Below are 23,602 nucleotides of genomic sequence, written 5' to 3'. Positions count from 1 at the left end.
AAACTTGACAAATCTTTAACCAGACTAACTAAGGAAAACAAGGACAAGACCCAAATAAATAAAATCAGAGATGAAAAGGAGGTATTACAGGTGATACTGCAGAAATTCAAAGAATCATTAGTAGCTACTATAAGCAACTACATGCCAATAAATTGGAAAATCTAGAGGAAATTGATAAACTCCTAGACACATATAGCCTACCAAGATTGAACCAAGAAATCCAAAACCTGAACAGAACAATAACAAGTAATGAGATCAAAGTCATAATAAAAAGTCTCCCAGAAAAGAAAAGAAAAACCCAGCACCCAATGGCTTTACTGCTGAATTCTACCAAGTATTTAAAGAAGAACCAATACAAATTCTACTCAAACTATTCAAAAAGATAGACTAGGAGACAATACTTCCAAATTGATTCTACAAGGCCAATATCACCCTGATACCAAACAAGACAAAGGCACATCGAAAAGAGAAAACTGCAAGTCAGTATCTCTAATTGATACTGTTGCCAAAATCCTCAGCAAAATACTAGCAAATGGAATTGAACAATAGAATAAAAAGATCATTCATCATGACCAAGTGGGATTTATCCCATGGATGGAAGGATGGTTCCACATATGCAAATCCATCAAGGTGATACATCATATCTACAGAATGAAGGACAAATCCATATGATCTTTTCAATTGATGCTGAAAAAGAATTTTTTAAAATTCAACATTTTTCATGATTAAAAAAACAACTCAAAAAACTAGAAGGAACATACCTAAACATAATAAAAAGCTATATAGGACAGACTCACAGTATCATAATAAATGGGGGAAAACTGAAAGGCTTTCCTCTAAAATCAGGAACATGCATGGATGCCCACTTTCACCACTGTTATTCAACATAGTACTGGAAGTCATAGCTAGAGCAAATAGAAAAGAGAACGAAATAAAGGGCACCCAGATTGCAAAGGAAGAAGTCAAATTATCCTTTTGTGCAGATAATAGTGCCTTATATTTGGAAAAAACCTAAAGGTTCCACCAAAAAGCTATTAGAACTGATAAACACATGCAGTGAATTTGCAGGATACAAAATCAACATACAAAACTCAGAAGCATTTATGTATGCCAACAGTGAACAATGTGAAAAATACATTTAAAAATAACTAAAAGGGTATAACCAGATTGTTTGTAACACAAAGGATAAATGCCTGAAGGTATGTATACCCCATTTTCCATGATGTGATTAGTATGCATTGCACGCCTGTATCAAAATATCTCATGTAACCCATAAATATATACACCTACCATGTTCCCAACAAAACTAAAATTAAAAAAGAAGGAAATTCTATAATTTGCAACAACATAGATGAACTTTGAGGACATTGTCATAAGTGAAATAAGTCTGTCAAACAAAGACAAGTACTGCATGATTCCACTTACATGAAGTATGTATAATAATTACTTTCATAGAATCAAAGAGTGAAATGGGGGATTGCCAGGATCTGCATGGGGAAGGAAATGAAGAGTTACTAGTTAATGGGCATAAAGTTTCAGTTAAGCAAGATGAATATATTCTAGAGACCTGCTGTACAATTTGTACCTATAGCAAAAACACTGTAGTGTACAGTTAAACATTTGTTAAGAAGGTAAATCTCATGTTAAATATTCTTACTACAATAAAATAAAATATAAAAAATACATATCGTGTATATATGGCATATATATGGTGTGTGTATATACATATATATACACACACACACACATACACACACACACACATATATATATATATAAATATATATATAATGGAATCTTTTTCCAGGTATGCAATGTGAGTCAACATTCAATACTTAATGTAATTTATTTTATCAAGAAACTGAAGAAAAAAGTCATATAATCATATCAATTGACACAGAAAAAGTATGACAAAATCCAATACCCATTCATTGTTTTTAAAAATGTCATCAAGTCAAGAAAGAGGGATATTACCTCAACTAAATAAAGAACATCTACAAAAAGCTTATAGCTAACATACTTATTATAGAAAGACTGAGTACTTCCCCCATTAAGATCAGGAAAAAGGAAAGTATGTTTCTCTCACCACTGTAATTCAACATATGGTGGAAGTTCTAGCAACTGCACTCAGCAAAAAATATAAAGGCCTACAAATTGAAAACAAAGAAATAAAACTATACTGTTTGCAAATAACATGATTATATATGTAGAAAACTCCAAGCAATCTACAAAAAAATGAAAAAGTCTCCTAGAACTACTAAATGAGTTCTGCAAAGTCAGAAGATGCAAAATCAATGTGCAAAAATCAGTTGCATTCTTATTTCATAAAAATGAATATGCAAAAACAGAAATTTAAAAGACAACAGCAAAACTCCTGAAACTAATAAGTGATTGTATAAGGTTGCAGGATACAAGGTTAATATACAAAAGTCAATAATTTTCTTATATACAAGCAATGAGCAAGTGGAATTTGAAATTAAAAACATAATGATGTTTACATTAGCAGCCACAAAAATAAAATTTGTGCATATAAATATAACAAAATATGTACAAGGTCTATATGAGAAAAAGTCCAAAACTCTGATGAAAGAAACGAAAGTAGAACTAGAGAAATATTCCATGTTAATGGATAGAAGACCCAATATCATAAAAATGTCAGTTCTTCCCAATGTCATTTATAGATTCAATGCAATCCTGATCAAAATCCCAGCAAGTCTTTTTTTATCTGCATGGTATTCCATGGCATACATGTGCCACATTGTCCTTTTTTTTTTTTTTTTTTTTTTTTGGATATTGGTTGGTTCTCACACAGCCATAAAACAATATCCAAGAACAGGTAATTTATAAAGAAAAGAGATTTAATTTACTGACAGTTCTGGATGGCTGGGGAGGCCTCAGGAAACTTAAAATCATGGTGGAAGGGGAAGCAAGACCTTCTTCACATGGTGGCAGGAGACAGAAGGGCAAGTAAGGGAAATTCCAGACACTTATAAAACCACCAGATCTTGTGAGAACTCACTCACTATTATGAGTAAAGCACAGGGAAAACTGCCCTCATGATCCAATCACCTCCCTCCCTCCACACATGGGAATTACAGGTCCTTCCCTCAACATGTGGGGATTACAATTTGAGATGAGATTTGGGGGGAGACACAGGGTCAAACCATATCATTCTACCCCTGGCCCCTCCCAAATCTAATGTCATTTATACATTTCAAAACCAATCATGCCTTCCCAACAGTCTCCCTAAGTCTTAACTCATTCCAGCATTAACTCAAAAGTCTAAGTCCAAAGTCTCATCCGAGACAAGTCCCTTCTGCCTATGAGCTTGTAAAATCAAAAGCAAGTTAGTTCCTTCCAAAATACAATGGGGGTACAGGCATTGGGTAAATGTGCCCATTCCAAATGGGAGATATTGGTCCAAACAAAGGGGCTACAGGTCCCATGCAAGTCCAAAATCCAGAAAAGCAGTCATTAAATCTTAAAGCTCCAAAATAATCTCATTTGACTCCATGTCTCACATCCAGGGCACACTGATGCAAAGGGTGGGCACCCATGGCCTTGGGCAGCTTCACCCCTGTGGCTTTGCAGGGTGCAGTCCCCCACCCTAGCTGCTTTCACAGCTGGTGTTGAGTGTCTGTGGCTTTCCCAGATGCATGGTGCAAGCTGCCTGTAAATCTACCATTCTGGGGTCTGGAGGACAGTGACCCTCTTCTCACAGCTCCACTAAGCAGTGAACCAGTGGGGACTCTATGGAGTGGGGGCTCAAACCCCACATTTCCCTCTGCACTGCCCTAGCAGAGGCTCTCCATGAAGACTCCACCCCTGCAGCAAACTTCTGCCTGGACATCCAGGCATTTCCATACATCCTCTGAAATCTAGGCAGAGGTTTCCAAACCTTAATTCTTGACTTATGTATACCTGCAGGCCCAACCCATGTGGAGGCTGCTAAGTCTTGGGACTTGTAACCTCTGAAGCAATGGCCTGAGCTGTACATTGGCCCCTTTTATCCACAGCTGGGACACAGGGCGTCAAGTCCTGAGGCTGCACAGAGCAGTAGCATGGTCCTGGGCCCAGCCCAGAAAACCATTTTTCCTCCTAAGCCTCCAGGCCTGTGATGGGAGGGGCTGCTATGGAGATCTCTGATGTGCCCTGGAGATATTTTCCCATTGTCTTGGTGATTAACATTTAGATCCTCATTACTTATGTAAATTTCTGCAGTTGGCTTGAATTTTGCCCCAGAAAATGGGTTTTTCTTTTCTACCACATGGTCATGCGCAAATTTTCCAAACATTTACACCCTGTTACCTCTTGAACACTTTGCTGCTTGGAAATTTCTTCTGCCAGATACCCTAAATCATCTCTCTCAGTTTCAAAGCTTCACAGATCTCCAGGACAGGGGCAAAATGCCACCAGTCTCTTTGCTAAAGCATAGCAAGAGTGATCTTTACTTTAGTTTCCAGTAAATTTATCTCCATCTGAGACAACCTCAGCTTGGACTTCATTGTCCACATCACTATCAGCATTCTGGAGAGAACCATTCAACAAGTCTCTAGGAAGCTCCAAACACTTCCACATCTTCCTGTCTTCTTCTGAGCCCTCCAAAGTATTCCAATCTCTGCCTGTTACCAAGTTCCAAAGTCACTTTCACATTTTCAAGTATCTCTATAGTAGTACCCCACTTCTGGTACCAATTTACTGTATTAGTCCATTCTTACACTGCTATAAAAAAATACCTGAGACTGGGTAATTTATAAAGGAAAAAGGTTTAATTGGCTCACAGGCTATAGAGGTCTCAGGAAACTTATAATCATGGCTGTAGGAAAAGGGGAAGGAAGGACCTTCTTCACATAGTGGCAGGAGAGAGAAGGGCAAGCAGAGGAAATGCCAGATGCTTATAAAACCATCAAATCTCATGAGAACTCAACTGCACAGTATCACAAAAACAGCATGGGGGAAACCACCCCCATGATCCAATCACCTCCTCCCTCCACACTTGAGGATTACAATTCAAGATGAGATTTGAGTGGGAATACAGAGCCCAAACCATATCAGATATTGACAAAATGATTATAAAGTCTATGTGAAGAGGCAAAAGACCCAGAATAGCCAGTACAATATTGAATGAGAAGAACAAAGTTGGAGGACTGACACTACCAGACCTCAAGACTTATATAAACCTACAGTAATTAAGACAGCATGATATTGGCAAAAGAATATATAAATATAATAGATCAATAGAATAGTATAGAGAGCCCAGAAGCAGACCCTCATAATATAGTCAACTGATCTTTGACAAAGGAGCAAAGGCAATAAAATTGACAAAAGATAGTATTTTCACCAAATGGTGTGGAACTGGACATAAAAAAAAACGAATCTAGACACAAACCTTACACCCTTCACAAAAATTAATGCAAAATGGATCACAGCCCTGAATGTAAAGTGTAAAACCAGAAAACTCCTAGAAGATAACATAAGAAAAAAAATCTAGATGACCTTGTGTTTGGTTATAACATTTTAGATATGACACCATAGGCAAGATATATGAAAGAAAAAAATGATACATTAGAGTCCATTAAAATTAAAATTTTTTTGCTTTATGATACACACTGTCAAAAGAATGAAAATATAAGCCACAGACTGGAAGAAAACATTTCCCCAAGCTATATCTGGTTAAGGAATGTTATCAAAAACATACAAAGAACTCTTAACAATAAGAAAATAATGAGTTATTTTCATGTAACATGGGCCAAAGAACTTAACAGACAACTCACCAAAGAAGAAACACAGATGGCAAAGAAGTATATGAAAAAATGCTCTACATCATATGTTATCAGGGAATTGCAAATTGAAACGACAATGAGATACCATTATATATCTATTAGAATGACCAAAATCCAGGACCCTGACAATACAATGCTAATGAGGATGTGGAGCAACAGGAGCTTTTATTCACTTATTGGTGAGAATGCAGAGTGGAACAGCCACTTTAGAAGACAGTCGGGCAGTTTCTCACAAAACTAAACATACTTTTAACATATAATCCATCAATCTCACTCCACGCTATTCACTCAAAGGAGTTGAAAACATACATCCACACAAAAACATGCACACAGACATCTATAAAAACTTTACTTATAATTGCTAAAACTTGGAAACCACCAAGATGTCCTTCAATAGGTGAATAAACTGTGGTACATTCAGGCAATAGAATATTATTCAGGGCTAAAAAAGAAATGAGCTATCAAACCATGAAAAGACATGAGTAAAATTTAAAAGCGTATTACTAAGTGAAAGAAGCCAATCTGGAAATCTGGAAAGGCTACATAGTATGTGATTTCAACTACAGTCATGTACCACATAACATCTTGGCCAATGACAGAATGCGTATATGACAGTGGTCCCATAAGATTATGATGGAGCTGAAAAATTCCTATTGCATAGTGACATCATAGCTGTTGTAACATTGTAGCACAATACATCACTCAGGTGTTTGTAGTGATGCTGGTGTAAAGAAACGTACCACACTATCAGTTGTATAAAAATATAGCCCAGTTATGTACACTACATAATACTTGATAACTAAAAACTATGTTACTGATTTGTGTATTTAATATACTATATTTTATTGTTATTTTATAGTATACTTCTTCTACTTATAAACAAAGTTAATTGTAAAATAGCCTCAGGCAGGTCCTTCAAGAGGTATTCCAGAAGAAGGAATTGGTATCAGAGGAAATGACAGCTTCATGTATGTTATTGCTCCTGAAGACCATCCAAGTGTGGAGGTAGAAGGCAGTGATATTAATGATCGTGACCCTGTGGAGGCCTAAGCCAATATGTTTTCTTGTGTCTTAGTTTTTTAAAAAAAGTTTTAAAGTTAATAAAAAACAGAAAAAGCTTATAACGATATAAAGAAAGAAAATATTTTTGTTCAGCTGTACCATGTGTTTATGCTTTAAGTATTATTATGAAAGGGTCAAAAAGGTTTAAAAACTAAAAAGTTTATAAAATAAACACGTTACTGTAAACTAAGGTTAACTTTTTTTTTTTTTTGTTGCCCAGGCTGGAGTGCAATGGCGTGATCTTGGCTTGCTGCAACCTCCGCCTCCCGGGTTTAAGCAACTCTCCCACCTCAGCCTCCCGAATAGCTGGGACTACAGGTGTGTGCCACCATGCCTGGCTAATTTTTGTATTTTTAGTAGAGAGGGGGTTTCACCACGTTGGCCAGACTGCTCTCAAACTCCTGACCTCAAGTGATCCACCCATTTCTTGGCCTCCCAAAATGCTGGGATTACAGGCATGAGCTACCACACCTGGCCAGGTTAAACATTTTTTTAGAAATTTGGTGTGTAGCTTAAGAGGACAGTGTTTATAAAAATCTACAGTAGTGTATAGTAATGCCCTAGGCCCTCACATTCACTCACCACTCACTCACTGACTCACCCAGAGCAACTTCCAGTCCTGCAAGCTCCATTCTTAGTAAGTCCCCTATACAGGTGTACTATTTTTTCTTTTCTTTCTACTGTACTTTTTCTGTTTATGTACACAGATACCATCATATTATAATTGCCTACAGTATTCAGTATGGTAATATGCTGTACAGGTTTGTAGCCTAAAAGCAATAGGCTATCATATAGCTTAGTTGTGTAGTAGGCTATGTCATCTAGGTTTGTGTAAGTACACTCTGTGATGTTCGCACAGTGATGAAATTGCCTAATAACACATTGCTCCGAATGTATCTTCATCAAACTGTACATGACTTTCTGAAGGAGTCAAAGCTATGGAGACAGTAAAAATGATAAGTGATTTCCGGGGTTGTGGGGAGATAAGGTAGAGCACAGAGGATTTTTAGGGCAGTGAAACTACTCTGTATAATACTATGATGATGGATATATGTCATTATACATCTGTCCAAACCTTTAGCATGGACAACACCAAGAATGAAACCTAAAGTAAACAACTGACTTTGAGTGATTATGATGTGTCAATGAAGATTCATCATTTGTGATAAATGGACCACTCTGGCTAGGCATGTTGATAATGAAGGAGGTTGTGCATGTGTGGGGACAGAGGGTATATGGGAGATCTCTGTACCTTCCACTCAATTTTGCTGTGAATCTAAAACCGCTCTAAAAAAAATAAAGTCTTAAAATGAAACACAATAGCATTCATAATTACTCCAGAGAAAATTAAATCCTTATGTATACACTTACTAAAACATGTATAGGATATATATGTTAAAAATTACAAAAAGCTGATGAAAGAAATAAAAGACCAAAATAAGTGAAGAGACACATGTGTTATGTTCCTGGATTGAAAAACTCAACACATTGAAGGTATCGATTTTCCCAAATTGACATACAGGTTTTACATAATTCCTATAAAAATCCCAGTAAGTATCTCTTTAGATACATATAAGATCATTCTAAAATTTATACAAGCCCTTAGAACAGTTAAAAACATCTTACCAAAAGAAGAATAAAGTTGGAGGAATCACTCTACCTATTATAAAGTCTTACTATATAGCTAGAATAATTATGACAGTGTGGTATTGGCAGAGGGATAACTACATCAATGGCACAAAGAATAGCTAGAGAAACTGGTAGTAGACCCAAAACAATATGGTTAACTGACTTATGAAAAAATTTCGCAAGCCATTCAATCAAGGAAGGATGGGGTGGTTTTTTCGCCTTTTGTTTTAACAAATTGTGCTAGGTAAATTGGACATCTCTATCGAAAAAAAAAATAAATGAAGGTAGACCTAAATGTCATACTTTACACAAATATTAACTCAAAATGGAGCATGGGCATAAATCTAAAACTTCAAACTGTAAAACATTTAGAAAAAAATCATCAGGATCTAGTGTTAGTGGAAGAGTTCTAAAAGTGATCCATAAAATAAAAAAATAAATAAACTGAACTACATCAAAACTAAAAAATTCTGCTCTGTGAAAGACCTAATTAAGGGAACAAAAGACAAGCTACAGGCTGGAGACAATATATGTAATCCACATATCTATGAAAGGACTCATATCTAGAATATACAAACAACCTTAAGAATCTGACAGTAAAAAAAAAAAAAAAAAAAAAAAAATCAAATAAACTAACTGGACCACTCATACGTTGCTGATGGAAATGTAAAGTGCTACAGCCATTCTGGCAAACATCAGTGATCTCTTACAAAGATAAGACGTGTCCCAGTGATGAATTGTGCTGCTCCAGTAAAAGTAGCCACTATGCCTATCTCCATTCTGAAGATGTATCACTTCCTGTTTCAGCCTCAAATCAGCCACAGTGGCAGAAGCCCACAAAGTCAGAGGTGAAATTTAATAATGACCACTGCCCATTCTCTTCACTTGTCCCAAGAGGCCATTGGAAATAGTCCAAAGACCCATTGAGGGAGATGGACAGTATTTCCCAGAAGTAAATACAGCTCAGCTTGTACTTTGGTACAACTAATCGACCTTACCACTTGCACAATCAGCTAGCAAAGGTTATGCAGCGTGTGAACGTGATCATGGCAGAATCACCAGGCCTCATCACCATCTGCCTTTTAGGATATCTACTCAGTGCTGAATGTACAGGTTTGTTTCCTTTTTAAAAATACATTGAGTATGCTTGCCTTTTAGATATAGAAATATCTGATGCTGTCTTCTTCACTAAATTTTGATTACATGATTTGACAGCAATATTGAAGAGTCTAGCAGCCAGCATGCAGGTTGGTAAGTACTGGTTCTTTGTTAGCTAGGTTTTCTTCTTCATTTTTAAAACTAAACAGATCAACAATGCTTATGATGCATTTATGTTTAACAAACACTGTTCAGTTTATGATTTGGTCATGTAATTCCTGTTAGAAAACATTCATTTCTTTGGTTTAAAAAAATCAAAAGTGGGAAAACAAAGAAATAGCAGAATACAGTGAAAAAATTAACCACATTATTTTTTGTTTGGGCTTACCACTTTGAAATCAAAATAGGAAATGAAAGCACAATGGTCTTATTTACACAAAAAGTCTGATTTTAAGATACATGACATTTCAAGGTTTTAGAAGTATGTAATGAGGTATGTCTCTAATTTTTTAAAATATATATCTTCAATTTAAAGTTTTAGTTAAAACATAAAGATTAACCTTTCATTAGCAAGCTGTTAGTTATCACCAAAACTTTTCGTGGATTAGGAAAAAATCATTTTGTCTCTATGTAAAACATCTTGGAGTTGATATCTGGGGAAACACAATACTCAGTTGAGTTCCCTAGGGGAGAAAAGCAAGTCTAAGAATTGACATGAAGAGTAGGAAGTTAGCTAATGCAACATATATCACTTTGTTTTTTCACAACTAGTGACTTTATATATTCCCCAGAGGAAGGCATATGGGGAAGAAATTATCCCATTTGGACAAACAGCATGTTCTCACAGGAAGCATTTATCACACTTACTTGTCAACCTTCTAGAATCAAATCTAGTAGCTGACAGTACCAAGATCAGGGGTGCCAACCCTAAGCACCCCCAGAAAGCTGACTGGCCCTGTGGTTCCCACTCCAGACATGATGTCAGCTGTGAAATCAGACTGAAATGCTGAAATAATGATTAAAAAAATACAGAGGTTAAACTAGCAAAGTGAGTAAAGTCAAGGGATAAAGAAAATTTGTTGGAAAACTCACAAAGCAGGACATAAAGCAAGGTCATTAGACATATCTCATTAGTGTGACATCTGGGAGGACAAAGGATCCAAACCCTTTCTTCTATAGAAGTGGTGAGATGATCAAGGTAGAGGGCTTCTGCCTCCTTGAAGACTTCAGATGCTGGGGAAAGGATATATAAGAATAAAGATGAACCAGGCTTTTGGAGCAAGGGAAATAATGACTAGAGATAAACCTGAAGGGAAGTTAAATATATGATCCCCAGACAATACTAAGGAGAAAGGCAATGTGATTCTGCAGCCATTGTAGCCAGAGATAATAAGCCCTTGAGGAGGGGGCCAGGGGAATTTTTCTAAGGATGGACAGTATTAATGCAGCACTCTCTTCTGCTATTAAAACTCTCATTGGCTTCTAAAAGGAGTTTCTGTGAGTGATTTGCTGAGATGTTGCATTTTCATGGCTGCTGCCTTTAGGTATTATTGCAACAGTTTGGAATTTTGAAATTAAAACAGTTCTGCAAAACCAGTTTAGTTTTGTAAAGTGTATGCATCAAAGATGTCCTTCATTCATTCAGACATTACTGAGTTACAACTACAGTGCCAGGTACTGTGTCAGGGTATTAGGGGTATGGGGACAAACAAGACTCCCTCTTTGATCTAAAGCACCATGAGGCCAGGTGAGAAGTTTCAATATAATGTGATAAAATGTGCACCAGTTACCAAGGGATCATAGAGAAAAGAACATATTAAATGGGGACACACTTGATAGAGAGAAAGTATTTTCATCTGGGTCTAAAAAGATGAGGTGTTCTCTCTCTTTAAATGTCTGACATAAGGGCATTTTATGCAAAGAGGATCACTCATGTGCAAAGACTCAGATTTACAAGAATGTGAGGTATTTCAGGAGTTTTGTATGGTTCCATATGGAGTATGACAAGTGAGGCAGGTAAACTAGGCAGAGCTGGTCATCAGATAATGAAGGCGTTAACCTAAGGAGACTGGGCAATAAAATGCAATATGGAGGTACCAAAGTATAAACATAAGGAGTACGACTGATGGCTGATTTAGGATGCCCAGTCTGGCAACACTCTAATGAAATGATAGCTGGGGAGGGAGGCCATACCCAGACTAGGAGAGAGCAGTCTTGAGACTATTGCAATTATCTACGGGAGACACTAAGGCTGGAACCTGAACAGTACCTGTACAAAAAAAGGGGGGAGTTCAAATGATATTAAGGAAGTAGAAGTGGTATGACTTAACCATCTGGGTATGGGAGGAGAAATGGCTAGAGCCTTGGGCATTTTGTGTTTGATGTGATTATGGGCCACAGCATAATGTCTAGGAGAATTGGCTCGTTAGTCTGACTGCCAGAGTCTGAACCCTGATGTTTTAGGATTTTAGGTCTGATGTTTTAGTATGTTACCTTGGGCAAAGCCCTTAGCCTCTATGAATCTCAGTTTTCTTCATTTATAAAAATAAGATGATAGTGCCTATCTCGTGGGACTTTTGTGAGGATGAAGTGAGATAATGGATGCAAAGTTACTGAGCACAGTGTCCAACACAGCAGAAGCATTACATATACATCAGCTATTACTGGCTACATTATGATAATCGGTTAGGGAGTTAGAAAGATAATCTGAAATTCAGGAGACATATCTGACTATAGATGAGTATTTGGAACTCAGTGTTCTGTAAACAGTAGTTACAGCCACGTGTGTGGGCATCTAGAGAGTGAGCATGGATACTGTGATGCCTAGTACAGTGCCTGGCAGTAGTGGTTGTATGCTCAGTAAATTTTGTTAACAGGGTCAGGGCCGGACTAGGGTGTGGTAAGCAAGGCCTATAGGGCATAAATATACTTGTACACCCCGAGAAGTGAGGACCTCTTAAATATTGTGCCCTACGTGCCTTGTTTAGTTCACTCTTGTCCCAGCGCTGGCAAGTATGTATAAAGTGAAAAAGGAAAAAGCTGAGGCTGGAGCCTGGGAGAACCTTGGACTTCTCAGGGCCATGGAGGGGAACAGGAGTTAATCAATTCAAGTGCTGGATGGATAACAGGAGTTACAGCCAAGAGGGGAACTGGAATAGAGTGATTATTATAAAAAGAGTTTCCTAAAAAGGGAGAGATCAACAATTAGAAAATATTTAGAGCAGCCAGTAAATACATAAACTCAAAATTATTCTTTAGGTCATTTCGGATCGTGACAATAGTCATTTCATTATATAAATGTGATTAAGGAAGGAAAAGAGCTACACAAAAGTTATTAAAGAGCTAAAGAGAATGAAGAAATTTAAAATGGAAGAAAGTACGGCCAACATGAAAGGAGTAGGGAGAAAAAGAGAAAACCAGCATATTGTCTCACTGATCCTGTCAACACCTGTGAGGTAGATATTCTTATTATACTACTGTTAAACCTATTTTACATTTGACAAAGTTAAGGTTCAGAGCTTATGTGACTTGTCCAAGGTCACAGGTCTAGAGGAGGCAGATACTTGATTCAAACCTCTTTCTGTCTGATCTGATTCTAAAGTCTGTTTTTTCACTCAACCTCACTGTACAGTCAGTTCTCCCTGTGAGTTCCATAGCCACAGATTCAACTAACTGCGGATCAAAAATATTCAAGAAAAAAATGAGGCCGGGTGCGGTGGCTCAAGCCTGTAATCCCAGCACTTTGGGAGGCCAAGATGGGTGGATCACGAGGTCAGGAGATCGAGACCATCCTGGCTAACACGGTGAAACCCCGTCTCTATTAAGAAATACAAAAAACTAGCCGGGCGGGTTGGTGGGCGCCTGTAGTCCCAGCTACTCAGGAGGCTGAGGCCGGAGAATGGTGTGAACCCGGGAGGCGGAGCTTGCAGTGAGCTGAGATCCGGCCACTGCACTCCAGCCTGGGCTACAGGAGCGAGACTCCGTCTCAAAAAAAAAAAAAAAAAAAAAAAAAAGAAAAAAATGGATGGCTGCATCCCTACTGAATGTGTAGACTTTTTTATCTTTCATTATTCCCTAAACAATACAGCATAACAACTATTTACATAGCATTTACATTGTATTAGCTATTACGAGAAACCTAGAGATGATTTAAAGTATAAAGGAGGATGTGTTTAGATTATATGCAAATAGTAAGCCATTTTTATATCAGAGATGTGAGCACCCACAGATCTTGATATTTGCAGGGGGTCTTGCCACCAATTTTCCATGGATACTGAGGAACGACTGTAAATGGATGCAGGTATGGATGCTATTTAGGAGTGTCCAGGGCCAAATAAATGAGTTGCTGAGCAGAGAGGTGGGTGGAGGCTGTGAGGCATCAATATGTGGTGGCATCCATCTGCAGTTCGGTGGTTTTTTCCTTTATAGTCCTTGGCTGTCTGGGAAGAGAAGGATGAAGGCAGATGGCTGCTCAGATTTAGGGACTAGGATTGCAGGATAGGCACAGCATTGCAAAGAAGTGAAGGAAACAGAAATTTGGCAAATGAAGAGTTGAAGAGAGGCCTGGCATGGTGGCTCACACCTGTAATCCCAGCACTTTGAGAGGCCCAGGCGGGCAGATCACTCGAGGTCAGGAGTTTGACACCAGCCTGGCCAACATAGTGAAATGGTGAAACCCTGTCTCTACTGAAAATACAAAAATTAGCTGGGCATGGTGGCAGGCACCTGTAATCCCAGCTACTCGGGAGGCTGAGGCAGGAGAATAGCTTGAACCTGGGAGATGGAGGTTGCAGTGAGCTGAGATCGCACTGCTGCACTCCAGCCTGGGCGACAGAGCAAGACTCTGTCTCAAAAAAAAAAAAAATGTTGAAGAGAAAAAGTCTAGGCTAAATTCAAAGACAAAAAGTGAGCCCAAAAGGAACCTGAAGGGCAGGGAAAAGCAGGGATGTCAAGGGACTAGAATACTCCATAAAGTGAACAGCTGCAACGAAAATAAGGGAAGAAAGTTTAGTTCATCTCCGTTGCTTTCCTTTCCTTTTTACTTTCCTTTATCTTCCTTTTTGGAGTTAATCAGGAAGTAGTCCCAAATACCCCAGAAAGTTCATCTTATAAGCCCTTGGTCCTCTTGAGATGGTATCAGATATATTGCTAGGCCCTTGAAGAAAGGAACAACTCCAGCAACTTCTTGAGTCCCTGTTATTAATCTTATACATACACACACATATATGTATATACATGAAAACACACAAACACGTGTGTGTGTATACAGCCATGCATTCCTTAACAATGGGGACATATTCTGAGAAATGTGTCATTAAGCAATTTCATCATTGTGCGAACATAATAGAGTGTACTTACCTAAACCTAAATGGTATAGCTTACTACATACCTAGGTTATATTTACGTGGCCTATTGCTCCTAGGCTCCTAGGATGCAAACCTGTACAGCATGTGACTGTACTGAACACTGTAGGCAATGGCAACAGTGGTATTTGTGGATTTAAATATAGAAAAGGCACAGTGAAAATACAGTATAATAACCTTACAGGGCCACTGTCATATAATGTCATCATTGACCAAATGTCATTATGCAACAAATGATTATCATATATATGAGATATATATATGTGTGTATAGATACATGTATATATATTTATGTCATTATGCAACAAATGATTATCATATATATAATATATGTGTGTGTATATGTATACGTGTATATATACACATGTATACGTGTGTGTGTATATATACACACACACACACACATACATACACAGAGAGAGAGAAAGAGAAAGAGAGAGAGAGGAGAGAGGAAGGAGGGAGGGAAGGAGAAAGATAATTCAGATAGAGACATCAATCCTAAAGGGTTCAGGAATGTCTCTACAGACTAGGTAGATGTAGCTTAAAAAAACCACACCCTGAATTCTAGAGAGATGTTCAGATCACTGCAATTCCTATTATAACCTTATGGGACCACTGTCATATAATGTCATCATTGACCAAATGTCATTATGCAACAAATGATTATCTCATATATATATATATGATATGATATATATGATATATATGTGTGTGTGTATATATATACACACACACACATAGAGAGAGAGAGAGAGAGAAAGAGAGACAGAGGAGAGAGGAAGGAGGGAGGGAAGGAGAAAGATAATTCAGATAGAGACATCAGTCCTCCAGAGTTCAGGAGTGTCTCTACAGACTAGGTAGATGTAACTTAAAAAATCCACACCCTGAATTCTAGAGAGATGTTCAGATCACTGCAAGTCCTATAACACTTGCCAACCAACAGTGCTGTTGATCTGAAATTGCTTTTTCAAATTAATGCAGTGGTTTTTCTTTAACATCTAGTCACAGACATTGGGGTCACATTTGCAGCTGGACCATAATTAGGCTTCTGTTCTTCAGGAAACATTTGTTCAAAGTCATTTGGGCAACCATATTCTGAAAACAGCCCAGCCAGGGTGATGGATCACCTTGCAAGGATCCGCAATGAGCTATTTTCAAGTGATGACAAAGTGTGAAGTTAACTGCTCATTTGAGAACTTTCTTTTTCATCCAAAGTAAATTCAAATACGATTAGAAATCTGACCTTTTATTACTGGAACTCTCCTAAAAGTAAAATTGAATTTTAATTCCTAAATCTCCATGTGTATACAGTACTGTGGGAACATTACAGATTTTGGCTCCATGCCCTAAAGAGAAATTGGCTTTGGGATTATTTGTATTAAAAACAAAGTCTTTCTTAAGAGATGTAAAATTTTCATGATGTTTTCTTTTTTGCTAAAACTAAAGAATTATTCTTTTACATTTCAGTTTTTCTTGATCATGAAAATGCCAACAAAATTCTGAATCGGCCAAAGAGGTATAATTCAGGTAAATTGGAAGAGTTTGTTCAAGGGAATCTTGAGAGAGAATGTATGGAAGAAAAGTGTAATTTTGAAGAAGCACGAGAAGTTTTTGAAAACACTGAAAAAACAGTGAGTATTTCCACATAATACCCTTCAGATGCAGAGCATAGAATAGAAAATCTTTAAAAAGACACTTCTCTTTAAAATTTTAAAGCATCCATATATATTTATGTATTATAAATGTTATAAAAGATAGGGAATCAATACCAAAACACTTTAAATATTACCATTAATTTGTCTTCTTTTATTCTTTATAGACTGAATTTTGGAAGCAGTATGTTGGTAAGCAATTCATTTTATCCTCTAGCTAGTATATGAAACATTTGAGAATGATGTGGGTTTTTTCTCTGCATAAATAGACAATATATTAAACTTTGCCAAAGAACCCAGAAAGATCAGTCCAACCCTCTAACCCAAATTGAATGGTGATATACTACAGGGTTATGCCAGTGTGGGAACTATTGCTGGTAAATAAGTTTAATCCTCCCTAGGTCTTCACAAAGAACATTGTTCCACCCCAGGAAGGTGGAAGGAAGAGACTGAAATGATTGTGTCTTAGGACCTGATGAAAGTTTGCATTCCTCAGTAAAATCAGAGAATGCTGATTGACTTAAATGTTTATAGCTTCCAAGTCCTCCTCATTATCATGGCCTCCAAACCCCTCCATGATTGTCCTTCCTCACCCTCCCCATTACCCTTTTTGCCTCCTCTGCTACTTCTCTCCTCGCACACTGGGCTCCAGCCACCCTGATCTTCCTGCCACTTCTTGCACACTCTAGGAATGCTCCCACTTTAGAGGCTTTATCTGGCTGTTTCTCTTATCTGGCTGTTCCCAACTTCCTGTGGGCTGGCTCCCTCACCTCCTTCAGGTCTTTGCCCAAATGTTACCATCTTAATGAGGCCTACCTTCACCATCTATGAATACTTCAACCTGTCCCAGTAGCCTTACCACTCCAGACACCTGTACAGTACCCCACTCTATTTTTTAACAGAGCTTTTCACCATCTAATGTATCATATAATTTCTTATTCATACTATTTATCATTTATTTTTCCCTACTCCACTAAAATGCAAGTTTCATGTTGGCAGGGATATTCAATTGTTTTGTTTATTGATATATTCCTAGCACCTAGAACAGTATCTGGAAAAGAGGTACTCAGTAAATATTTATCAAATGAATTGACCAAAAGAAGGAAAACTCAAAACTTTAATAACAACTAATTTTAAAACTACAATAACTTAAAATTCAGCAGTAGGATTTTGAGGGAGGGTAAGTTTCAAAGATTGACTTACCTAGGACTGTCTGCATAAATAAAAAGAAATTAATCCAGATATCAAATTCACCAACTTCCATCAATTGGAAATTCAATTCTATTTCCTACAGTTTATGTTCTGGAGATACTACTGGACACTCTTTTACTCTGGTAACTCATAATTCCTCCACTTTTGTTTTTAAATCATGAGAGAAAAATAGTTGACTCTGTTACATTGTTTTATCTAACTTTTCTTGATCTTAGAAATGAATACTACCATGCCAACTTCTACTGAGGTGCCCCCTAAAGTTAGTCCAAATAGGTCTTTGTAATCTCCATTCCGGCAGAATTTAGAACTTTGAATCACATGATTTATTTCTAAAAGTAAATCCATGACTATTTTCCCCACCAAAAAATTCCTGACAATTAAACTCCTACAATCCCTTCATTGCTCACTCCTCACCCCCAGGATCATATTTTAAAGTTGGTCCCTTGCCTTTTGGGCCACATAGGTACGCTGTTTGCTATACCACAGGTATAGCTATCTGGAAAACATGGAGGGCATTATTCTTTCACTACTGCTTCATCAACCAAAAAATAGAACAACAAAAACAAGAACAAAAAGGAAACAAACTCCCTGCCTCTTTTCACTTGCAGTTGAGATTCCTAACCACTACAAAATTAGCCTATGTTTCTTCTCGCACACAGTAGAAACTCAGGCTTCTCACTGCTGTGTTATTCTGTACCATCAACTCACCACATAGAGAGCCTGGTTGAAGAAGAATGATTGTAGAACCACATTACTAGCATCCGTCAAGGACTTTCCAGTTTACAAAAGGCCTATCACATTTAACCCTCACACCATCCTTGTGACCAAAGCATTATTAACTCCATTTCACAGGAGAGTAAACTGAAGCTTAGGGAAGTTAAAAGAACTGCCAAAGGTCACCTAGTTGGGGAGTCATGAAGCCCGGAAGAGAAGCCAAATTCTCTACTGCTCAACCCCTTGCTTTCACTATTACACCTCATGGCCTTCAAATCTAAATGCAGTTACTCATTAAACAGGAACCTGGTAGTCTTAAACAGGAATCTCTCACTTGGTAAGGTCTTGTCTCTTGTTGTATTTGACCCCAACTGTCTATGGCTTTGCCTGAACCCAAAGTACACACGGACACGAACCCAAAGGAGAACCAAATGTGGGATAAAATGACACTCATTTTAGCGACATGTCTCGGCAAATGAGTTCCTGTGTAGCTGGCTGAAAGCCCAGACCCTTTCAGTAAAACATCCTGAATAATTCACATTTGTTGGTCTATAATATAAAGGGCAAATGTAGCTCATTTTTAGGCCAATTCTGAACATCAATAATAATAAACCAGAGATAACAGATTTTGTTTTCATAGAATTGGAACAAATTGGAGTATCTGTGCAAAAGCATATCAGATCTAGGGGCAAAGGGGACAAGGTCTAATTTTCACAGCAAGCAAATTTTCCAGGGAGGGACTATTTATGATAAAGGGATATTAGTCTCTTAGTCAACAGAACCTGGATACACACTTCCGACAGAGAAGAGGGAGAACAGGCAGGAATCTACACACCACATATCAAGGAGATTTGCTCTAAAATATGACTGATAATTAGAAATTTCTCAGTTTCCCCCTTTTCCCTCATTCTTTGATTCTTCTTGTTATCTTTATCTCTTACTCCTTTGTTTCTCATATATTGAGTCTTACAGATCAAGCTCCCATTTTTTTCTTCAGGGATATTTTTCTAGTTCAAAGTGCCTACCATCTCCCTTCTGGTTCTATTCATCATTCTCTCCCGAAGCTCCTTTAGAAGTGTGGATTAAGGCAGAGCACTAAGAAACCAGACTTAAAGGTTCCCTTCTCATTCTGACTTTTCTCCTTTTGCCTATTCCTTCCTCCTGTTTTCTTACCATCAGTGTCTTCAAAGACTTTCAAGTACACAGTAAATGTAGAAACTTCAAGAAAGGCAGAATGAAAACATAACCAATGCATACATAAATAAAGCACACTGTGGAATCTTTTTAAATTCTGTATGATATATCGAATGCTGTCTCTCACATTACCTAGACTATTTGAAATCTAATTTATAGAACATAGACTATCTTTAAGCAGTAACAGATGCTTCTGATATCTTTTCTATTGTCTTGAACTATTACTGCATATGATACATCAAAGTTAAGTGACAATACAAGAAAGCAGATTCATTTGCTCCATGCCTAGGCTGTCAATTCCTAAAGTGGAAACACCATATATTATCTAGCTCAGTTTGCTCTACAAGACCTGCAATAGAGCCTTGTGTGACATAGAGATAATACTTGTTGAAGCAATTAAATTTGACTTGGAATTAACTCTGCCATCATTCTACAAGGAAGGATTGAAAATCCTCACCCTGTTCTGATATAGTACATTTCTATACAAAAACGTCCTGCTCCATCTTCCCTTGCATTGCATAAACTATGTACATGCCTTCCTCAGGGCACTTTCCTAGGACAGTGTCAGCCTAAGGATCTTTGTTTGGGTGGCTTTTAGAAACTCAGGAAGACAGGAGCATCATATGCCTATAGGCAGCTGGCTTCCAGGTCAGTAGTTTTGCTCTGACCCTAAAATCAGACTCCCATCCCAGTGGGTATCTACGGGGGAGGACTGGGCATTCTAAGCAGTTTATGTGCCAATTCAATTTCTTAACCTATCTCAAAGATGGAGATCAGTGTGAGTCCAATCCATGTTTAAATGGTGGCAGTTGTAAGGATGACATTAATTCCTATGAATGTTGGTGTCCATTTGGATTTGAAGGAAAGAACTGTGAATTAGGTAAGTAACTATTTTTTGACTACTCATGGTTCAAAGTTTCCCTCTGAAACAAGTTGAAACTGGAAAATGCAATATTCGTGTATCATAATTTTTCTTAAAAACGTACTTTCAACGCTCATAAACATTTCATTTATAGTTATGGTTTTCAGGATATGAGTTGGAGAAGCTATATTAAAATCAATAACAATATTTGGTAACTAATATTAAGTGATAATGATGTTCTACTCACTTATTAATCCTTAATACAACCATATGTGGTTAGTGTTATCATTATCCCCATTCTATGTAGATGAGAAAACTGCAACTCTAACATCCAAAAATTACAGAGGCACAAATGGTTTAGACAGGACTTAAACTTCAGTGTGACCAAAACCCATGCTTCTAACTACTATATTTAAAACTCAGAGAAAACTGAACCCAGAAAATTGAAATCATGACTAAATTGCTATCAACGTAGGTAGTGAAAGTCAATTAAGTGCAGAACTGGAGTATGACTGGCCAATTATCCCATATATTAGGAATTCTCCACATGTACAAACCACTTCATATGCTAAATTTGTTGACAAAATTCAAAGCTCATTCCTGAATTTGACTATATTGATTACATCAAAAGTATTACATAACAACCTTAGAATCCTTGTGTACCTTTTCTTCTCAAAGCCTAGACTGTTTCATTTTTCGAGGTTTCAGTAATTGGAGCAGTAAACCCATGTCCTTTACCTACTTGTTTATCACCTCCAGATGCAATATTACGGGTACTGTGATTGTGAAATGCACACAGTGCTAATGAGGAATTCACTTTCTACTCTGACACTCCAGAAGAATAGAGATGCAATCCTAAGGAAGAATTTAACACCACAGGCTACATGACTAAGGATAAAGAGTAGAAAATTAGCAGGACTCTATTAAGGCATTATAGCAATCCACCTGACAGATGAAAAAGGCATGAAATGAAATGAAATGTGGCAGCTACACTTGTCCTATTGAGATAGGAAAAAAGTCGCCTGTAATGTTGTTCAGAAATCCTTTCAGTACTAAAAAGAAATTCATTGACCATCTTCCTTTGGGCTCAAAAATTTCTTAGAAGGTAAGAAAAGGAAAAGGTGACAGGGCAAAGACATTTGAAAAGAAAGAAAAGACTGAATGAACTTGCACACCTGGCTTGGACTCCCATTCCTTTAGGTTTCCATTGTGGGGACAAACTAATGCCTGGGTTACCGTTCTTGAGAGTGTGTTAATTGATTCAACATCTCTGAAGTGCTACTTTCATCTGAAAGGTTATAATTTGAAATTCAGATTTACCTGGATAAATTTGATCTTGCTATTGTGGAAACCTCTAGAAATCCTTGGAGTAGTTACTCATTATCAGCTTAAATAATATAACCGTTGGAGCTGAGAGAATGAGTAACTCAATTAGTCTCAGTTACAACTGAAGGGCACATTGTGGTAAACTATAATTGAAAACATAAATATCTTTACCTAGTTTAAAAATAAAGATGCTTTAAAAGGAGAAAGGGAATAACCCTTAGGAATGTAAATAGAAGCACAAACTTTTACAACAGAGTTTACTACATGTGTGGCTATGTTCCACACAGCAAAAATGCTAAGTCTACAACTGACACAACTTGGATACTCTCATGTTCCCACATTTTGGTTTGGTCAGGGCTGTGCAGTTGTACTGCAGCCACCACCACTCCTGGCCTCTAAGGTATATTGATCTGACCCACCAATCTGATCAAGTTTTAGAAAAATATTTTCAGCCCAGTTAGCTCACAAACAAAATGAGAATTCCCACAAATTGCTCTTTACCTCAGACAATAGAAGAAAGCAACAGCAAAAGCATAAACAAATTACCATTTCAGTTTGTTGCTTCCAGTTAAAGACTAATTTCAACAGCTACTAGATAGCAGAGTTTATGGGGCATCTCGGCCCCAAGTCTTTTGTCGTATGTGGTCTTGAAAAAAAGAAAGGAGATTTTCATCAATACGTTTTTTTTGTTATCTTTTTCCCTTGTTCATCAGGCCCTTCACTGCGAGAGAGAGGTGTAAACATTCAGGGCATGCTTTCTAGTTAAAGAATATTAATTGGCTATTGGGTCCCTTAGGTTAGAATAAAGACCTCTGTATGATGTTCCCAGCTGTACATCAAATCCAAATATCTCTCAGATAAATGAAGGTCTGTAAGAATTTGGTCATTCCTGTCTCTTCTAAAGAGTAACAGAGGCATTTTCTCAGAATAAAGCAGAATGGAAAGAAAAAAATCACAAGCATGTAAACACCTTTTTCAATTTTCCAGCATGTCACAGACACTGCTGTCTTATTTGCTACATATTTCTGAGGAGTGAAAAAAGGAACTATGTTGAGTTTAGCTGAAGCACAGCATATTTTGTGGTAAACTTGTTAAATAAAACATCTTTTGTCCAAGCTTTGGTTGTCATACCAGTGGATATATCAGGAAATATAAAGGCAGAATAAAATGAAGCAGAACATACTAATATTTGTAGTAGGCATGAAGGGAATTAGAAAGTGTTTGTGTTAACATGGAGGGAGAAAAACAGATGCTTTGAGATGTTCTTCAAAAGATATTCTAGGCACTGAGACCCCCTTCAGGAGCAGAGAGAGTCCATACCCACCACAGTACCTGACATATAAATGCTCAGTAATTGATAAATGAGTCCCATTCTAACTGTTCCTTAGGCCCTGCTCTATGGAACTCTCCCCTGGAAATCCTTGTGCCATTATTTTATTTCTGGAATCTTCAGCCTTTTAGCTGAGGGCAAAAGATTGCTGTTTAGGAAGCAATATTTCCCACCTCCTGCACAAAACAAGCCAAAGATCAACAGCAGCAGCAACATACTGGGCCCTAAAGGGCAATGACAAATATGGATAATGATACAGAGTTCTGGTTACTTCTTAGCCAATGACACAGAATCACAATTGAGAAAACACAGAGTTTATTCATTCCCATTGTGCATGCCCTGGACAAACCGAGCTGCACCTTTCGTAATGTATCACG

The 23,602-nt window shown here is 37.6% G+C and overlaps 1 protein-coding gene across 2 annotated transcripts in view; it reads left to right on the top strand.

Annotated features, from left to right (window-relative positions):
• Positions 1 to 9,479: 9,479 nt before the first annotated feature.
• The window catches only part of F9 (coagulation factor IX), a 32,250-nt gene continuing 18,127 nt past the window's right edge, over positions 9,480 to 23,602 (top strand). The window contains exons 1-4 of one of the 2 annotated variants that reach the window (XM_012001627.1): positions 9,480 to 9,587; positions 16,403 to 16,566; positions 16,755 to 16,779; positions 20,474 to 20,587. In XM_012001627.1, the coding sequence (XP_011857017.1) occupies positions 9,500 to 9,587; positions 16,403 to 16,566; positions 16,755 to 16,779; positions 20,474 to 20,587 (391 nt within the window). In that variant the 5' untranslated portion in view covers positions 9,480 to 9,499. The remainder of the gene's footprint in view (positions 9,588 to 16,402; positions 16,567 to 16,754; positions 16,780 to 20,473; positions 20,588 to 23,602) is intronic. The other variant, XM_012001628.1, reaches the window with a different exon arrangement.

The sequence above is a fragment of the Mandrillus leucophaeus genome, unplaced genomic scaffold (genome assembly GCF_000951045.1).
Source record: "Mandrillus leucophaeus isolate KB7577 unplaced genomic scaffold, Mleu.le_1.0 Scaffold668, whole genome shotgun sequence".
In the NCBI taxonomy this organism is placed as follows: Eukaryota; Metazoa; Chordata; class Mammalia; order Primates; family Cercopithecidae; genus Mandrillus; species Mandrillus leucophaeus.
This window is presented reverse-complemented; position numbering and strand designations above follow the sequence as displayed.